The sequence below is a fragment of the Astatotilapia calliptera genome, chromosome 17, assembly GCF_964374335.1.
Source record: "Astatotilapia calliptera chromosome 17, fAstCal68.1, whole genome shotgun sequence".
NCBI classification, from domain to species: Eukaryota; Metazoa; Chordata; class Actinopteri; order Cichliformes; family Cichlidae; genus Astatotilapia; species Astatotilapia calliptera.
Genome location: NC_137438.1, coordinates 2321678 through 2342474, shown reverse-complemented (window position 1 = coordinate 2342474; position 20797 = coordinate 2321678). Strand labels below are relative to the sequence as shown.

General features: G+C 42.2%; 1 protein-coding gene across 2 annotated transcripts in view; it reads right to left on the bottom strand.

The window, feature by feature from the left end:
* Positions 1–20797, bottom strand: part of scube1 (signal peptide, CUB domain, EGF-like 1) — a 120086-nt gene that overhangs the window by 10522 nt on the left and 88767 nt on the right. For both annotated transcript variants that reach the window (XM_026146357.2, XM_026146358.2), the window contains 2 exons: positions 6575–6697; positions 3696–3812 (listed from right to left, as the gene is read on the bottom strand). In XM_026146357.2, coding sequence (XP_026002142.2) covers positions 3696–3812; positions 6575–6697 — 240 coding nt within the window. The remainder of the gene's footprint in view (positions 1–3695; positions 3813–6574; positions 6698–20797) is intronic.

Genomic DNA, 20797 nt, shown 5'->3' with positions numbered 1-20797 from the left:
CGCGACCCTGAAAAGGATAAGCGGAAGCCAATGGATGGATGGATGGTATTATTGGACATCATGCAGTGGAAATGAAAGGAAAGAGAAATGAGTTAGGCTACGTTCACTCTGCAGGTCTTGATGCTCAATTCCGATTTTTTGATCAAATCCGATTTTTTTGTCTGCTCGTTCACACTACAAATAAAATGCGACAGCAAACGCGCTCTAGTGTGAACGCTCAAAGCGGCGCATGCGCAAAAGAAGACGTCACACACAGACGTCTGTTTAGACCCAGAGCAACAGTATTGTTTGACTGATGGCCTTAATATAAAGACTTCAGACTTTACGTTTCCCAATTTTTGCTTTAAGTTATTTTGTTATTTACATAATAATGTCGATAACCTAATAATGATCCTTGTTGCTGTTTCAGAGGAGCGCTGCTTCAAAGGATAGATTTCTGTCAGAATCTGCAGATTATACAGTACAAATAAAATGTTCACGTTGTCTTCCCAAGAGTTTCACTGGATGGCCAGGAAGCGTTCACCATGTCTTCTTGGGCGCTGATAATTGGCGTCTGTCTTGTGTCAGTGACATAAAAGACGGATTTAATGCGACGTGACCATCAAACAGCAGTTGCTTTCTAAAACATCAGATATGTATCGGATTCAGGACCACATATGAAAGTGACCCAGGTCGGATTTGAAAATATCGGATTTGTGCCGTTCACACTGTCATACCATGATCAGATAGATGGTCGCATAGGGTCAAAAAAATCGTATTTGATGCGCTTTCACCTGCAGTGTGAACGTAGCCTTAGAGACCAGCCATGTACCAGCACCCTAGGATTAACGGCCCTAGAAGACACTAAACTCCGCCCACAGAGTACAATTTACTTACAAAGTTCTCCTTTCCAAATCACATATCAACCCGAAATCTTGACTAAGTTTTACGTTTTACATTTCTCAAGGACTCTTTGTCCATTTTACAAGTCTTTTCATTGCCTCAAACTGTAGAGAATCTAGCCTCTCTCCCTACTGTACATGCGTAACTGCCTCTTAGGTACATGTGATATCTAAAGCTGCTAAAGGTGAAAACATCTGCCTTCAGAACACCAAAGCGCTTCAGTGTTGTCACTATTTTTTCCTGCTTTCACTTGAGTGTTATTAGCTTACTTCTGTGCTTAGATGTTTCCTGTGTCTTTAGTTCTCAGAAGCTTCTTGGATGAGGTGAAACGTCTTCAAGAACCTTTTCTATCCAGGCTCCTTGGACAGATTATAAATTGCTACCTTTTCAAAAATTAAATGACCTTTTTCCATTGCTGTGTGATTCAGTTCATGCCCTTTACAGGTACCAGCAGAGTGCATGCATCGCCATGACCTTCAGTATACAGGGAGTGCAGAATTATTAGGCAATATTAATATCAAAGCTGAATGTTTTTGGAAGTAGTTTTTAGTTTGTTTTTAGTTTTAGCTATTTTAGGGGGATATCTGTGTGTGCAGGTGACTATTACTGTGCATAATTATTAGGCAACTTAACAAAAAACAAATATATACCCATTTCAATTATTTATTTTTACCAGTGAAACCAATATAACATCTCCACATTCACAAATATACATTTCTGACATTCAAAAACAAAACAAAAACAAATCAGCGACCAATATAGCCACCTTTCTTTGCAAGGACACTCAAAAGCCTGCCATCCATGGATCCTGTCAGTGTTTTGATCTGTTCACCATCAACATTGCGTGCAGCAGCAACCACAGCCTCCCAGACACTGTTCAGAGAGGTGTACTGTTTTCCCTCCTTGTAAATCTCACATTTGATGATGGACCACAGGTTCTCAATGGGTTCAGATCAGGTGAACAAGGAGGCCATGTCATTAGTTTTTCTTCTTTTATACCCTTTCTTGCAGCCACGCTGTGGAGTACTTGGACGCGTGTGATGGAGCATTGTCCTGCATGAAAATCATGTTTTTCTTGAAGGATGCAGACTTCTTCCTGTACCACTGCTTGAAGAAGGTGTCTTCCAGAAACTGGCAGTAGGACTGGGAGTTGAGCTTGACTCCATCCTCAACCCGAAAAGGCCCCACAAGCTCATCTTTGATGATACCAGCCCAAACCAGTACTCCACCTCCACCTTGCTGGCGTCTGAGTGGGACTGGAGCTCTCTGCCCTTTACCAATCCAGCCACGGGCCCATCCATCTGGCCCATCAAGACTCACTCTCATTTCATCAGTCCATAAAACCTTAGAAAAACCAGTCTTGAGATATTTCTTGGCCCAGTCTTGACGTTTCAGCTTGTGTGTCTTGTTCAGTGGTGGTCGTCTTTCAGCCTTTCTTACCTTGGCCATGTCTCTGAGTATTGCACACCTTGTGCTTTTGGGCACTCCAGTGATGTTGCAGCTCTGAAATATGGCCAAACTGGTGGCAAGTGGCATCTTGGCAGCTGCACGCTTGACTTCTCTCAGTTCATGGGCAGTTATTTTGCGCCTTGGTTTTTCCACACGCTTCTTGCGACCCTGTTGACTATTTTGAATGAAACGCTTGATTGTTCGATGATCACGCTTCAGAAGCTTTGCAATTTTGAGACTGCTGCATCCCTCTGCAAGATATCTCACTATTTTTGACTTTTCTGAGCCTGTCAAGTCCTTCTTTTGACCCATTTTGCCAAAGGAAAGGTCGTTGCCTAATAATTATGCACACCTGATATAGGGTGTTGATGTCATTAGACCACACCCCTTGTCATTACAGAGATGCACATCACCTAATATGCTTAATTGGTAGTAGGCTTTCGAGCCTATACAGCTTGGAGTAAGACAACATGCATGAAGAGGATGATGTGGACAAAATACTCATTTACCTAATAATTCTGCACTCCCTGTATAAAACACAGCCCTTACACAGCAGGCTGGATTTCCTGTGTGTCTTGATGCCTTTCTAGCACACACAGCATTGTGTTTTTAGCCTTCTGTCAGATTAGAGCTATTGTGTCACGCATTAGGGAGCCTCTGCACCCACGGCTCTGCCAGTACTTTACCAGCTGTACTTCCTTTGACGAGCATTAGTACTGGTCAAAGGAAGTACTAAGCACTGCACACTGAGATCACCCCATAGAGCCTGTCATCTTTGACCATCACAACAAGCAAACACATCATACTGAAGAGCTCACTGCACATCTTGGCAAATGGCCCTGTTACAGATTATTAATGCTACTCACTTCTGCTGTCATTGTTTTGATGTTGGGGGATTTCTGTAATTTCCAATGAAATGTGATTTGTCTAACTCACAAATGGACTTCATTCATAGGTCTTGTTCTCTTGTTGCTTTTTCTTCTTCTCTCAGCTGCTCCCTTTAGGGGTCACCACAGCAGATCATCCCTAACATATCCTCCTTCACTGCATTCATGCATCTGTGCCTCCCAGCTCTATATTAAACACCCTTTGCCCAATATATCTACACCATCTCAGCCTGGCCTAGTTTCCCCTCTGATATCCTCATTTCCAGTCTTGTCCATTGTGGTCACTCCAGCTCCGTCAACTGTGCCACCTCCAACTCTACCTGCTGTCTCTATGTTTCCTTTTCTTTGCACCTTTACACAAACGAACAGATCCTATCGATTGTCTAAGACTAGATAAAAACTGTGTTAAAAAGTCAGTTTCATCATCTTGTTGTGTTTCATGTATTCTTCTCTTTCTCTGGGAAAGCTGACACTCACCTCCACAGTGAGTCAGACCGTACAGGATGTATCCTTTGTTGCACAAGCACTCAAAGCTGCCAGGGTAGTTGATGCATGTGTGATCACAGGTTCTCTCAAAGGAGCACTCATCAATGTCTGAGAAAGACCGAAAAGACACAACAGGTGAGGAGGAAATGAGTCAAAGTAATACTACAGTGTAATAATACAGAATGTCTTCATTCACTCATTTCCCCATTCATCTGGGCATGCGTTCTTTGAGCCAGCATCCACCCCTCTAGCATACCTGGGAGGGTCTTACCAGGTCCATCAGCTGTCAGGCATTGCTCTCTCATCCTCCCCCTTTACATCAGTCTATGTTGGCCTTGTGTTTGTTTTTGTTAGTTTATTTTTAATCAGTTCTTTTTAATTTAAGTCTGTCTCTTGTGTCGACTCCCTTCTAGATAATACTAACTGTTAGTCCCATGATTGGTCACTATAATATGCCTTCATACACACTTCTCATAAAAAATGATGTGCCCTTAAATGACCCTAAATTTGTAGCATGGTGTCCTTTATTTTGGATATTCATTCAAAGGGTAAAGACTAAAAGCATCGTTCTGTCGGCTGCTTTCATACTGACCTAAGCTTATCTAATGAGTTGGCGGTCTGTGTTGTTAAATACAGTTTATACAATGTTGACTTTGTACATTATGGTCCGATTAGGGTAAGTCAGGGTGTATTATAGGGTTTGGGTTTGACAAGGTGCTACTATGTAAGTGTGCCTGGTGTCATCAATATTAGACAATATTCATTTTGTTTCCTGTCACGGGGCTACTAGAACATGAGATTCACAAAGGATAGTGACAAATGTTCAGTCAATTAAGGAGAAGAATGACTGCGATTGTTCAAATCCAAAACAAATTTGTATTCTGATGACAAATATTTCAGGGTATTAAGTATTTCCACTTCAAAAGTTTCACAAAAGTCTGCTGGTGCATCTCTGGACAGGTTCAGTCAAATAGATCTAAGAGAATACAAAGGCTCTCCTGCTGCATAGAAGTAAAGGTCAGTGGAATGAGTAGATTATCAACAATCTGATGGCAAAGACTCATTTCAGGGTGCTCACCAAGTACTGAAGAGGCCATGTCATTAATGTGCACGTTAGAGTAAACAGATTCAAGCGTCCCACACTAAACTAGGACAAGACTTATTCTAATAAAGCTGGAAAAACTTCCCGGGAATGAGGCTGAGGCACATTCACTGTTGCATCAGTGTGAATATGTGTGCACGAGTGCGCATGCCTGCCTGCGTATGTGTTTTTGTGTACTTCTCCTGCGCCAAATATTATTAACCTAGCAGGAATGGAGGGCAGCTTTTTAGGCTCACCTGGTTTATTTCAGGCTTTTCTGTGGGGCTTTAAAGAGGCTAAAAATACAACATGTTATAATGGAGGAAGTTTTTAAGGGCTGGACGTTGGCTCTGTAAATACTCCAGGCAAACGTCCATGTCAGGACGTAGGGATAGCTCGTCTGTTTAGAGTTTAAATAAACCGAGCTGGGAACACAGGAGCTGCATATAGTGATTTAGGATAGAATGAAGCAGCGCTGATGTCTGGAGCGTGATCGTTTTTTCAGTGAGATACACCCTTGGTGATGATGAGGTGTTTTGATAGCTATTTTAGATGTTTATTTAAGTGCTGGCAATATCCCGTCTTTATAAACAGTAAGAATGGAGGGAATCATTCGTGGAAACTAATGATGCAGCCGTGGCAAACAACTAATCTTTCTGCTTAAGTTTCTCAGCTAGGTCTGGAAAATGCTCTACAGTTGGCATGTAGTGCATAACCAGAAGCTATTTTCTCTGGAATTACTCAGAAGCACAGAAGATGTTTACGAATGAAACAGTATATTTCATTTTAAGGTTATGTTGAGGCTGAACATGCTAGACGGGGCAGCTATTCGGAGCCACGAAACAGTGGCATAGGTGTGTCAGAAGTAGAGAGTGGTGCTGTGATGTGGCTGACGGGACTCAACACCACGCTCTTAAACACTCCAAAAAGCAATGCAGAGTTACTCCAACACGCCGCGTACACAGTTTTTCCATCCTGGGAATTTGAGGCTGAGGGCAGAAGTACCTCAAGGTTTAATTGTTAATAAAAAAATCATTTTGTGTCTGCCTGCCTCCTGTCTCACTTGCTGTGACTTGTAACCAGGAATCTGCCTTTGGTCATATAAGCATGAGCACTAAGGAGGCCTGTTGACTAGACACCCAGCTGACGAAGCAGCTACACTGTTGCAACAAGCACATTCGTTACATTCTGAGAAACATTTGGATTTTATGGAAGTATTTGTATTTAACTTTCCACAGGTTCAGATGAGATAACAAAAGGCCAAAAGGTCCAGTAGCATGTTAACTTAGCACAACTATAGGAAGTGGAGGTAGTTCCAGTACACTGTATCTTTGCACTTGACGAGAGGTCAAAGTGACTTTATGATCTTTATATACAGTGCTGCACAATATCATTGCTCTCATTTCAGTTAAGCAACAGACTTTTTAGCCTGACATTTATAATAAAACAACAGAAGAAGAAGCATCAGAAGCTACTTTCAGTTGTTGCCTTATTCACAAAGGTTTGATTTTACGCCAGATGCCCTTCCAGACTTTTTTCTTCTCACAGGATCAGACTGGTAAACAAATGCATAAGCCACTACTGCTAATATACTAATAGTAACATAATTTATTACAATAATTTTATTTACAAAAAGAACAGGAAATGATATGTCCAGAATAATACTATAAATTATTTTGCAGTGATTTTCCTTCCATGCTTCACTGTGTTCACTAATGCCACAGCACTTTGTCACAGCTGGTGATATACAAAAGTCAAACTGTGTCACTAGCAGCTGAGAGCGACTGACCTTGGCATGTCCTTTCATCTGTGAGAAGTTTGTGGCCTTTTTGGCAGCTGCACTCAAAGGAGCCCACAGTGTTTCGGCAGAAGTGGTCACAGCCTCCGTTATTCTCCTCGCATTCATCAATGTCTGGGCAGAAAAAACACAATGAAAAGAGAAAGGCAGCAAAACTTTGTGTCAGAACTGAACTTGTGATTTATGAAATGTGACTTGAGTCATAAAATTAGATGTAACATTATCTACACCTACTTTCAGTACCATTGGTATTAATTTAGAGTAGTTGTCAAACAGCTAACAGATCATCTGCAGAGGTTTATTTGAAGAGTTTCAGTCAGGTTTCAGAGCTCATCACAGCACAGAAACAGCTTTAGTGAAGGTTACAAATGATCTTCTTATGGCCTCTGACAGTGGACTCATCTCTGTGCTTGTCCTGCTAGACCTCAGTGCAGCGCTCGATACTGTCGACCATAATATCCTATTAGAGCGATTAGAACATGCTGTAGGTATTACAGGTACTGTGCTGCAGTGGTTTGTATCATATCTATCTCATAGACTCCAGTTTGTGCATGTAAATGGAGAGTCCTCTTCACACACTGAGGTTAATTATGGAGTTCCACAGGGTTCAGTGCTAGGACCAATTCTGTTTACATTATACATGCTTCCCTTAGGCAGCATCATTAGAAGACATAGCATACATTTACACTGCTATGCTGATGACACCCAGCTCTATCTGTCCATGAAGCCAGATAACACACACCAATGAGTTAAACTGCAGGAATGTCTTAAAGACATAAAGACCTGGATGGCCGCTAACTTTCTGCTTCTTAATTCAGATCAAACTGAGGTTATTGTACTCGGCCCTGAAAAGCTTAGAAATATGGTATCTAAGCAGATTCTTACTCTGGATGGCATTACCTTGGCTTCCAGTGACGCTGTGAGGAACCTTGGAGTCATTTTTGACCATTTTTTTTTCTTATCTTATCTTAATTCAATTCAATTCAATTCAATTCAATTTTATTTATATAGCGCCAAATCACAACAAAAGTCACCTCAAGGCGCTTCATAGATACAGAGAAAAACCCAACAATCATATGACCCCCTATGAGCAAGCACTTTGGCGACAGTGGGAAGGAAAAACTCCCTTTTAACAGGAAGAAACCTCCGGCAGAACCAGGCTCAGGGAGGGGCGGGGCCATCTGCTGCGACCGGTTGGGGTGAGAGAAGGAAGACAGGATAAAGACATGCTGTGGAAGAGAGACAGAGATTAATAACAGATATGATTCAATGCAGAGAGGTCTGTTAATACATAGTGACCTTAATGACCTTGTAGTACCATATCACCCTATTAGAGCACTTGGCTCTCGCTCTGCAGGCTTACTTGTTGTTCCTAGAGTATTTAACAGTAGAATGGGAGGCAGAGCCTTCAGTTTTCAGGCCCCTCTTCTGTGGAACCAGCTTCCAGTTTGGATTCAGGAGACAGACACTATCTCTACTTTCAAGATTAGGCTTCAAACTTTCCTTTTTGCTAAAGCATATAGTTAGGGCTGGACCAGGTGACCCTGAATCCTCCCTTAGTTATGCTGCAATAGGCTGCTGGGGGATTCCCATGATGCACTGGGTGTTTCTTCTTCACTTACTATGTGTTAACAGACCTCTCTGCATTGAATCATATCTGTTATTAATCTCTGTCTCTCTTCCACAGCATGTCTTTATCCTGTCTTCCTTCTCTCACCCCAACCAATCACAGCAGATGGCCCCGCCCCTCCCTGAGCCTGGTTCTGTTGGAGGTTTTTTCCTGTTAAAAGGGAGTTTTTCCTTCCCACTGTCGCCAAAGTGCTTGCTCATAGGGGGTCATATGATTGTTGGGTTTTTCTCTGTATGTATTATTGTAGGGTCTACCTTACAACATCAAGCACCTTGAGGGGACTGTTGTTGTGATTTGGTGCTGTATAAATAAAACTGAATTGAACTGAATTTCAAATGCATCTTTGGGCACGAAAAGAAGCCTTTGGTAATTCCATGACAAATATCATAACCAGTAATAATGTCAGCAACAAACATCCTGAAAGAAGTTTTGGAAAAAGATTAAAACCAATTTTTCTCTCATAATGCTGTGAAAAAAAGTGTTTTAATCAAAAACATCTGATATTTATATTTTATATTTTCTGCATTTTTCAATCAGAAACGCCCTGCTGTAACTCTCCCTGAATGCCTTTTTCTCAAGCAGAACATAACAAAAGGCAGGGGGGCTGATAAAGTGACAGCTTCATTTAAACATACACCATGTGGGTACAGTAGCAAGACATAAGCTGGTTGCTCAAGCAGACATTTCACAGCCCATTGTTTTTTTGTGGTGTCCAATCTTGTCTGCAGAATCACAAAGAAATATTTGAGGACTGGAAACAGTCAGCTGGCAGACAGAAAACAGCTGACTGCATCATTGTTATAAAACATAAGAACTGGGGCGTAGTAAATCACGAGTGATGAGTAAGAGTACCCATATGGAAAAGATATATATAAATCTTTTACTATTTCTTTTCCATATGGGTATGAAATACAATATATATATCTAATATTTTTTGAAGAAATAATAACAAAACAGCTCACCATGTTACATGAAATAAAAGATCTAGAAAAGGAAAAGGAAAAGAAAGAACTTGGTGGAACATCTCATAACTAAACAATTAGTTAAGAATAATTTTTTTGCACATGTCGAGGAGCGTGTCAGGCTACATTTCATTGTGTGTTATACTTGTATAACTATGCATGTGACAAATAATAAAGAACCTTGAGTAAGAATTATATTTGTCAGCAGAAAACTGCAGTTTCTCGATTTTATCATTTTATACTTCTTTTGGCTGCTCCATTTAAGGGTGGTCACCACCTGTCTTCACCTCATCCCATCCTTTGCATATTCTTCTGTCACACTTTTGCATGTCCACCCATGAACCTTCTCTTCAAGAAATCTGAGAAATCTGTGGAAGTAGTAAACAGGACAAGACTTTGGTCCTCCAGATTGCAGTGCACGTATTATCTTGTCCATGTATCTGATTTAGAAACTGTATAAAATACTGTAATGTTGAGAGTAATTCTAAGGCTTAAATGGATCCAGTTTATAATTTCAGAGGTCTAATGTGCAGCCATCAGCTTAAAAACTCTTTAAGCATTTATTTTTTCGTATATTCATATATTTATGAAAAAATAAATGTATATAAGAGCATATATCTTAGCTGTTCCTGAGACCATGCTCTACTGGACAGAGATCTTAGACGTTGTTCCTGGGATCTGCTGGAGCCACTCGGCTAGCTTGGGGGTCACTGCACCGATTGCTCCGATTACCACGGAGACCACCGTCACCTTCACCCTCCACATCGTCTCGAGTTCTTTACTGAGCCCTTCGTACTTTTCCAGCTTCTCGTGTTCCTTCTTCCTGATGTTGCTGTCATTCGCTAGATCGATCACTACGGCCGTCTTCTTCTGTTTGTCTACCACCACTATGTCCGGTTGGTTAGCCACCACCATTTTGTCCGTCTGTATCTGGAAGTCCCACAGGATCTTAGCTCGGTCATTCTCCACCACCCTTGGGGGCATCTCCCATTTTGACCTCGGGACTTCCAGGTTATACTCGGCACAGATGTTCCTGTACACTATGCCGGCCACTTGGTTATGGCGTTCCATGTATGCCTTGCCTGCTAGCATCTTGCACCCTGCTGTTATGTGCTGGATTGTCTCTGGAGCATCTTTACACAGCCTGCACCTGGGGTCTTGCCTGGTGTGATAGACCCCAGCCTCTATGGATCTTGTGCTCAGAGCTTGTTCTTGTGCTGCCATGATTAGTGCCTCTGTGCTGTCTTTCAGTCCAGCTTTGTCCAGCCACTGGTAGGATTTCTGGATATGGTAAATGGTAAATGGACTAGTTCTTATATAGCGCTTTTCCACTCTTCTGAGCACTCAAAGCGCATATCAGCCACCTCCTCTATCTGCTGGTGGTGCATACCGTGCAGGGCCCTGTCCTTCCTGGTTTCTGCTGCCTGAGGTATTCACTGAGCACACTGAGTGGATGTTCGCTGTCTCATCCTGGACTGTGGTTCTGACACTCACCAGTCCCGGCCACCTTCCCCAGACCTAGCATACAGTCTCAGGATGCTGGACTTGGGATGAAACCCTCCATGCATGGTCAGGAGCCTCCTCACCTTGATGTCAATGGCCTTAATCTCTTCCTTTGGTCAGCCCATTATCCCAGCGAGGGTACCTGATCACGGGCAGGGCGTAGGTCTTGATAGCCCGGATCTTGTTCTCACCGTTCAGTTGACCCCTCAGGACCCTCTTGTCTGTCTGCAGGTGCTTGGTGGTTGCAGATTTCCTAGCGCTATCTTCATGGTTCCCATTTGCCCTAGGTACCTGTAGCTATCCTCGATGTCTGCAATGTTGCTTTCTGCTAATTCGATCGCCTCAGTTCTGACTGTCTTCCCTCTCTTTGTTACCATCCGACTTTACTCTTCCAAGCAGTGACATTCCAATGCTGCATTTTATGGTGGTGTGGATCAGTGAATCGATGTCTTTTTCACTCTTGGCATACAGCTTGATGTGTGCTACTTAGCTACACCCAATAAAACCAGTCAAACAACTGGGAGACAGACTCAGTGATTGAGAAATAAGCCTAGTAAAGAAACATTGGCGACTGTAACTAAAACAGATGTTTGTCTATTTATATTGCTCAAAAAATGAAGGGAAAATTTATAGTCACGGTATAACAGAGAGTCAGTTCGACTTCAAGAGTATCAGTCTGTTCAATTTGGAAGCATAAACCACTGTGAATCAATTTCAGGTACTTTGGTACAAACATCAATAGGACAAAATGACAATAGGTGCACTGGTGAAGCAACAGCAAGACCACTCCCCAAAAGAGAATAAATTTGCAGGTGGTGAACGCACACCATTGCTCTGTCTTATAATCTGTCCTGATGGACTTTTCTCTAGTTTTGCTTTTTGCTAGTGCTGGTAGGATGAGACCGTACCTACAGCCCATTCAGGCTGCACAAGTAGCACAGCTCCTCCAGGATGGCACATCCACACAAAGTTTGCACCAGATGGGCGACCTGTCCAGGGTCCTGCCTCTCAACCTGAGACAGCTGGGATAGGGTCCAGCCCACTCATGACCCTGAACTGGACAAGCAGAAGGATGGATGGATGCCAGATCACATAATTTCAGTACCTAAGTTATCCTTTAACAGTTTTACCTCAAAGTGTATATTTACTCCCCTCACCTCAGTCTCTAAGCGTATATTTAGTCTTACTCTTCCTACATATATTGTTGTTTTTTTGCACTGAATGGAACTGGAGCCTCGTCGTCTCGTCTCTCTACTGTACTGTATGTAGCAGAGATGACAATAAAGTTTATCTGCTCATTGCAAATGACACATGAATGAATGTTAAGTTATGGTTGTTATGGTTAAAAACCTTAGTTAAGGTTAAGAAAAGACTGAAATGAAGCATAAGATACAGTCCATTTCTACATTTGAAAAATACTACTTTAGGCTTAATTGTAAAAAATTGTAGCATAAATTTTCAGATTCTAAGAATTCTTCAGTAATCCAAGTTTTAATTATAAATATGAATATAAAGTATCAAATGTAAAGTAAAGAAAAGTTTGGGAAGCAAAGGAAACTGAGTGCCAGGACTTCAGAGAAGCATCATTAAAATCATATTTGGGCCTTCTTGCTGCCAAGGATGGTGAGATGAGAGCAGTTTTCCCTGTTGTCCTCTTCAGTCTGTTTTCTACTACGGCACATTTGCAGCTTTCGTTACAATGTTTTATACACCGGTAATCCAGGACAATTCTAAAACTGAAGCAGTTTGGATTTAGGACCTTAACAATCATTATACAATGCTTCGTCAGCCAGTGTTATGTAAACACTGTTTGTGATGATTCAGCACTCAAACAGTTATGTGGTCCTGCTAGAAACTGTGTGCCAGTGAAATAAAATCTGGATACCTGAGCTCTAGCTCAGGTGTGGTGCAGCAATCCACAGCCACAGATTCAGAACAAATAATGCAAAGGCAACCCTGAGGCACCAGGTTCACTGCCAACCACAAACCTGCTGGTTTCTGGTTTCACCAGCTCCAAACCTCAAATCTTATTTCCTCCCCTCTTCCAACTTAGCGCGGCCTCAGATGAACCCAAACTTCAAAATAGTTCATCTTTTTCTTAGGAATACATTTTAGTACTCTTCTTTTAAATCTCTTTAGAACAAGTGCATCCTTTCCAGATAAGGACTAAAGTCTTTCTGTTTACTCACACAGGGAGAACTAAGCCCAAAGGAAAAAAGGTGGATGGGGAATCGAGAAAACAAAAGAGGAGAGAAAGAGGACAACGGTCTGGCATATTATACACACTAAGCCTTTTTTGATTGGTGCTCTAAGTGATGAAAACTGTGAGGGATTAACACCTAAGCCCTTAAACCAGGGAATAAGTTGAGGAAGACACTACAGAGAAATAGTGGAGTAGGTGTGTGTGTGTGTGTGTGTGTGTGTGTGTGTGTGTGTGTGTGTGTGTGTGTGTGTGTGTGTGTGTGTGTGTGTTGAAGTGGGGGGAAGGATGGGGGGGGGGGGGAGAGGACAGGAAAGTATATGATGACAGAGAAAGAAGGCGAGGGACGAGGAAGAAGGTTCCCACCAACTACGTTTGCTTTTTTGTCTCCAATTTGACGTCTTGGTTGCATCGATAGTTATTTTTTAGATGACATTTCAAACAGGAAGGTTTTATTTTTCTAGACCATCAACTACCACGGACAGATTTGTGTCTTTTTATTGTTTGTATATCCAGATAGCTAATCAGTTTAACGTTAGTTTCATAAAATGGTTAAAACACTGACTAACGTTACTTTTTAATACACCAATAAATGAGAAAAGACTCTGAGGACCAGACTGGTGTATTTGGTACATCCAGAAGTTCAAACTACTCAGCAATGTTATGGTTTTAGGTTTTATTTTAGTTTTCACTTTTTGTGTTTTTAGTGTCTGCTTTTTCCCACCATCTTCTGTCTCCAGTTGTGCTGAGATCCAGAAGTGGACAATGGATTGCTGCTGCCAGAGTTGTGGTATTTGCCAGTTCTGCGATGACTAGCCGGTCAGTCAGCCGATCCGTCGCCTCCTTTATGCTCCAGCAGTCAGCCAGTACTCTCAGAGGGCAAGTCTGTGTATTTTGAGGGTTTGAATCACACCTACAGTATTTTGCTCTTGATCTCTTATTACATATAATCTTGTTATGTTCACTCCAGTGTAATGAGACCCATCTGAATTTGTGCATTTATGCTGAATGCTGCCTTCTGTAATACTAACACAATGCAGAGCAGCTACCCAAGTTTTCCTACCACCGAGATCAATTCTCACAGTGTAAGACTTTGGATACTCGTCTGAAAAACAAGGCAGCATATCAGAGATGCTTGAATCTCTTGTAATACTGTGCACCTTAAAGCAGATTACATGCAAGCTGGAGAGTAAATAATTTTGCATTCATTCAGTTGATCTTTGGCTTTGGAAAATAGTTTTTACTCTATAAAAAAAAACCTTTCCATAAAGCTAGGAAATCCTATTCCCTCATATTTGTCTCTGAAAACAGAGCCAGTGTTCTGATAAGCCAAGTATTAATTCAACCAGCATTGGCTTTATGAATTTATTCCCTGATACACTTGAGCAGAGTAACTCTAATCATAGTATACACAACTGCTGATGTTTACCCACAATAACATCTTTCTCTGTAGCATCAGTCTTCAGTCCCACAGACCCAAGCTACCGGGTATTATTGAACTGATAGCTCTGACTTTGAGGTTTTGCTTATGTTACATTCTTGGTCCTTGGATTATGGTTTCTGTGTCACACCATTTCTATGCCTCGTGTTCCCATGTTCCACGTTTTGGTGTTGAGTCTCAGTTTCCTGTTTTACTTTGGTAATCCTTGTCCCATGTTTCTGGGTTCAGTGTTGCTTCCCCGTGTCACATCATGCCTGCATTGTCCCTCGTGGCTCGCATTCCCTAATTATGCCAGTATGTATTTAAGCCCTGTGTTTTTCCCTGTTGTCACGTCCTCCGCGTTAGCTGTGTCATCAGGTTATGACCTGCCACGCCATGTATTCCCAGTTTAGGTCTTGATGCATCTCAATCATCCAGGAAAGTAAATCTCCAAAAAGTTGATCCTGTTCATCTGGACGTAGCGTTTTGTGGGAGAAACGTTTCGTCACCCATCCAGGTGACGTCTTCAGCCTCAGCTGACTGCAGGTTTCCTTCCCACTGAAGGAACAATGGGCTGGGAGGTCAGTTCCTTAATCTTAATTATGCAAATTCTCCATCTTTAATCTCCCAGCCCATTGTTCCTTCAGTGGGCTGGTTTCAGTCATTATGTAAATGTACTGTTTATAAGATTGAAACCTTTGTAAGAAGTCACCTGGAAGAGTGACAAAACGTTTCTCCCACAAAACGCTACGTCCAGATGAACAGAATCAACCTTTTGGAGATTCCCAGTTTAGGTTAACCCTCCTAGTTTGAGTTTTGTTATTGTTTTATAGTTCTCATGTGTCTAAGTTTGTTTTGCCTGCAAATAAAGCCAACGCCTCAAGTTTAATATTCCGTCTTTGAGTCCTGCGTTTGGGTCCAACCACTTCCTGCCACACAGCTTACCGTGACATGGTGAGAGTTAAACCCTTACCTGGCCCACCGGTCTAATTATAGACTGATTTCTAACTTTTTTTATTTCAAAAATGAGTTGTCAGGTAGTTAACTGGTCACTTGCAAAGGAATGGTCTCCTTGAAGAACAAGAAACAGCACTAGTGAAGGTCATGAACGATCTTATGGCCTCTGACAGTTGGCTCACCTCTGTGCTTGTCCTGCTCAGTGCAGCGTTCATCACCACTGACCACAATGTTGTAATACAAAGATTAGAACAATGTTATTATTAAATTAACTGTCATGCAGTCGCCTAAAACATATCTTTGTGATAAATTCCGGTTTGTGGAGTTAAACGGGGATCCTTCCTCATAGAGTTGCAAATGGTTCCAATCAGGTTACAATGTACTTTTTACATCCTTCTTTTAGGCTTAACTAGCCTTAGCCTCCCATGACACAGTGAGGTTATTCTTAATCTGAATATGTCCTTCAGCATGCACATTCAACAGATATGTATCACTCCCCTCATTCATTTGAGGAGAATCACTGTTATCAGAACATGCAGTCTCAGAGTCTCATGAGCACTTTGCTCTGAGACTGCAGGCTTACTGATGGCTCCTGGAGTTTTTAAAAATAGAATGAGAAGCAGAGCCTTCAGGTACCAGGCTCTGCTACGAGCTTCCATCCTTTAGTTATGCTGCAATAGGCTGGTGGGAGGGCCCCTGTTTACTCTTCACTCATTTCTTTTCACTCCCTGTATCTATACACCATCATACTTTAATCATCAGTGAAGATTAAACTCTGGCTGTCTCTCTCATAGTGTGTCGTTTCTCCTGTCTCTCTCTGATCTCTTCTCTTTCCTCTTACCCCCAACCGGTGACGGTGCAGTGCAGCTGCTCTCCAAACCTGGTTCTGCTGGAGCTTTGTTCCTCTTAAAAGGGAGTTTCTCCTTCCTACTGTCGCCAAGTGCTTGCTTATAGGGCATCATGTGATTGTTGGGTCTTTACTTTTAGTTGTAAATTGGCTTTTCTCCACATCTTTGTGTCTCAAGTATTTCTTTGTTTTATTGGCTCTTGCTGGATCATCTTTGTACAGTGCCTTTTGTTGTAAGTGTTTTGTTGTTGTCTCTTTAGTGGCACTAAATGAGTCTCAAACACACATTACCTGCTTTAAACTTTCACAATCAAAACTTTTCAAACCCCCACTTCCCAAGTAATCTTCCACTGGGAAAAAAAAAATGAAAACCCTGCAGCAAAAACGTACGATGGTTCATGGATATCGTGAAAATGTTAACACGTGTAAGAAGCAGTGTGGCTTACACTTACATGGCTTACTCTTATATATTAAAAATGTAGATCTTTATGGCCTGAGAGAAGAAGTCAGCACAAGAGCACAAACACGCAAAAACCTTCTGGTTTATTTTAGCGTGTCATATTCCTGCCATACATAGTTTTCTGCTTAGACGGGATAATCCACTGCAGTCATGGAGACTGAAGTCTTACATTTCTCTTGAATAATTACTAATAGATCTAAGATTTGCATGGTTGCTGACATCAACCTTCCAGAGTTTGTGATTTTGAGGGACTGTGATGTTGTGATGCTGTGACAGTGAAGAGGAGCACCTGTGGTAACTTGCTGTTGTGTTAATTAACAGCACCATTACATGTAAGAAGTAGCATGCATTTAATGCAGTGTGTAGCTTTAACCAGTTGGAGCCAGTTACTACCAGCATCAGTAAGAGGTGGTGAGAGCACAGGAGTACGCGCACACGTTCTCTCAGTGTGGCGTGATAGGAGCCCCATAAAACAGTAAGTCATCCACTGTGTTTTTCCAGCAGGGCAGACTCAGCCTCTTTGGCCCGATCATCTCAGTCTCTATCCTGAGGGAGTTTCTGCTGAATGAACTCTTCATCTAAATATGGAGCTGAGACAGGAATCCAGAATGAGCTGGCTTTGCGCCACAGTAGAAATGTAGTAAACTGTGTCCCGCCGTGCCCCGTGTAAAGGGATTGTCCCTCCATCTGGCTGCGCTAAAACAGATTTCCCCGTGGCTGATGGGAAGAAAATAAGGCTCAGGGATCTTTCTTTTTTATGGAGTGTAGGACAGGTAAGGGCATCCAGACACATGCAACAGCCTGTCGAACACTCCAGACTGTGATGTCATACTTACAGATAAGTACAAGGAGGCTGCTGATTGCTCCTTTTTGCTTTCTGCTCTTCACTGTCAGAAATTCAACTTGGATTTCATTTTTGTGTGTCATCTGCTCCTACTTTCTTTTTTACACATTGTATTTTTCTGTATCTTCCTCTTTCGTGTCTAACGTGAGGCTCTGATTCTCTCTGAGGATTTTAAATCAATCAGCTGCTTTCCTGTTCCTCTGTGGCTGACCGCAGAACGCATGGCTATCTTTCCCTTCAGGTACCAGCCCAGGCACACTTGGCCTCAGGACTTTGAGACTTTAGGAAGTCAAGAGCTTTTTTGGGTTCATTTTCTGCATCTAGTAAGTTCAGTAATCGTTTAAAAAGAATTTACCTAAATTCTCTCAGGTATACTGGCCTATATACCAACTAAGGAACACACACATACACACACCATCACTCCCCTTCTGCCCACATTGTCTCCTCTAATGCCTCTAATGTAACAAAGGTAGCTACCACCATCTACCCAACACAGAAAGCTTCCTAATTATTCTGGCAGCTGCAAGCACTAGCACACACAACCCACACTTAATGACCCCACCAGGGACCGCTGAACCTTATAATGGGGTATGTAATTACCCTGAATGGAGCTTAAATAAGCTTTGAGGTTAAATAAATACATTAAGTTTTAGCACATCTTGAAATGATCACATCTAGAGAGAAGACACAGGACAGTTAAAGACAAGTGAGGTTGTGTGATATGTGTGGCATGTCAGAGTTGGTCTTTCTACACGGAACCACTGCTGCAAATCCATCCATCCATCCATCCATCCATCCATCCATCCATCCATCCATCCATCCAGGAGGAATCCAGGAGTCAGATGCCCAAACCGCCTCAGCTGTTAGGAGGAGGAGCGGCTCCTACTATGACTCCTTCGCAAATGGCGGAACTCTTCATCCTCTCTCTAAGAAAATGCATAAAATATCACCTGAGGAAGCCAGTCATTTTATATAATCATAAAAAGAGTGCAATCCTCTACCAAGACCAATGCATTATTTCACAACTTTAAAGTTTCCTGCATCACAGTTCAGTGGGTTCATGCACCTCTCCACCAAGCTTAGCCTTTTAATTTTGCATTCAGACGATTTTGCCTTTAGCCATCATGATGAATTTACAAGGGGCCAAAGGGTGAGTGAGTTAAACAGGACAATAAAACCCAACAGCATTTGGCGGGACTTTATCCTTGGAAACTGTCTAATGGGATAACGTCAATAAATAAGATCACTGAACACAAGGACATTGATATGAGTTAAGGTTTTCACAGCTAGCAAGCAGGTGGGTAATGCTGTCTTTAAAAGGAACATTTGAGAGTAGAAGGTGCTTTCAAAAATACTTGTCAGTTTACTGGAGGAATTATTTGTCTCTTGTAACACCTAAAACAAGACTAGCTGCAGCCAGCAGTTCCTCACAGGAAGCTGACTCATCAGAAACAAGAGTGATTTGGCTACGAGCGCAAAGGATGAAGCCTAGCAAAAGTGCTGTTGAGAAACTCAGGGGAATCATAAACCAGAGTATTTGCATTGGGCAACCTCAGGATGGTGCTAGAGGTCAAATCACAGGACCCCCAAGGTACGTGACATTCATCATCAAGGAAGTGTTTACTGACAGTACAGTCGACACTAAACAACATAATTTGTAGCTGGGCTATGCAGTGCTATCACAGCTAACAACACAGCACTTCTGCTTGTGTTTGCATGAGAAAACAATAGAAGAACACCTTTATGGATAATGAGCACATTGATAGCATCGTGCAGGTCGTGGGTTTGTTAATGCAGGTGAACTAACTGCAAAACAAGCTGGACTGAGCTGAGACTCTCTGACAGGGTGCACATGCAATGATGTGTCCTGCCTTTGTAAAGGGAGTGGTTGAACATTTCAACCCCACTACCACCACCACACACACAAACACACACAGATACACCCACAGGCTGTCTCTCGGGATCCATGTCTGACGTTTACTCTAGACGATCAATAACTTACTCCAGCCTCCAATCAATAGTTCCAACCTTTACCACGTCTCTCTGAACACCACGTAGGTCTACCAGACGATTCAAACCGATTGTGTATGAATGTTTATGTTCAACAGCCAAATTTAGTACTTTTTAGACCTTTTGTAAAGTCACTTTAAGGATTTGGATTTACGAGAAATTTATCAACTACAATAAAGTAAATAAAAAGCTGGCGAGAGCAGTCCACTTCCAGCTGAACCTAGGTAATGAATTTTCTGAGAGTGTGATGCCACTCAAACACAAAATCAAACATTACAGAGACAATGAACGGCTTCTTTAGGGATAGAAAATGTGTCAAAATGTTTATTGCAATGCTGAATTTGGAGTGTTTCTCAGTAGAAATTAAAAGTGTGCATTAACACGGAAGAAATGAATTTAACAGCGTGTAGCAGCAGAGGAGAATCTCGCAGAAAAACGGTGGTTCTGGAAACAGTCATAAAAGTTTAGAGCAGAGCATCGTTTCGACTTTCAAACACAGAGAGGGAGAAGTTTACCTGACATGACACTCACTAAGTCACTCCTGCAAAATCTGTCTGCACTGCTAAAGAAAATATTCTGGAACCTTTTAACAAAAAGAGAAAAAAATCACAAATGAGAAGACTTGCTGACATCCACCTGAGCCAAAGGAAACAGGCCTCCCGACCCCTTCTCTTTCTCTCTGTGAGCCTCAGGCTGGGTTTGAGGAGCCCAGTGTTTGGAATGAGAAACCTGACTCCAGTGGAGACCCTGATGATGCTGCAGAGCCTGATTAAGACCTAGCAACTGGCCCAAGTGATCAGTGCTGTGGACTATACTAGCCAACTGGAGGAATGATGGACTCTAACTCCTCAACTCTGACTGTTGCCTCCAGAGGTCAACGGTAGGGTCTCCAGTATGATTGCCTGTCCATTTCGTTGAAGCAGACTGACCAGGAATACAGCTCTGGTCACTTAAGCCAATATAAGATTTGTTGCAGGAATGTGCACACAGACCTCCTGAGTATAAGCTGTGTGGTTTTACCAAATATTTGCAGTAAAAAGCAATTAAATGGAATAAATTTGCAGAAACATGAACCTCCACAAATAATTATGCACGGGGGAAAGGAGATCTAGTTTTCTTGAAGAGCGTAGGTGTTCTTTGCGGGGTGCTGGTGGTGACGGGGACAGACATCATGCCGGGAGGCAGCGTGTATTTGTTCAGGTATTAAATGATCCTAGTGTTCGATCCTAGTGCTGTTTAATAACAAACACTCCACGAGGGCATGTGGGCCAGGGCTCCAAACTCTCACAACAGTGAAAGAGTCAGTGATCCAGCCCGCTTCAGCTGGAACAGAGACGGCCGGCTGCGATTGAGTCAGTGTGTCTCAGGCTTGATCTCACTG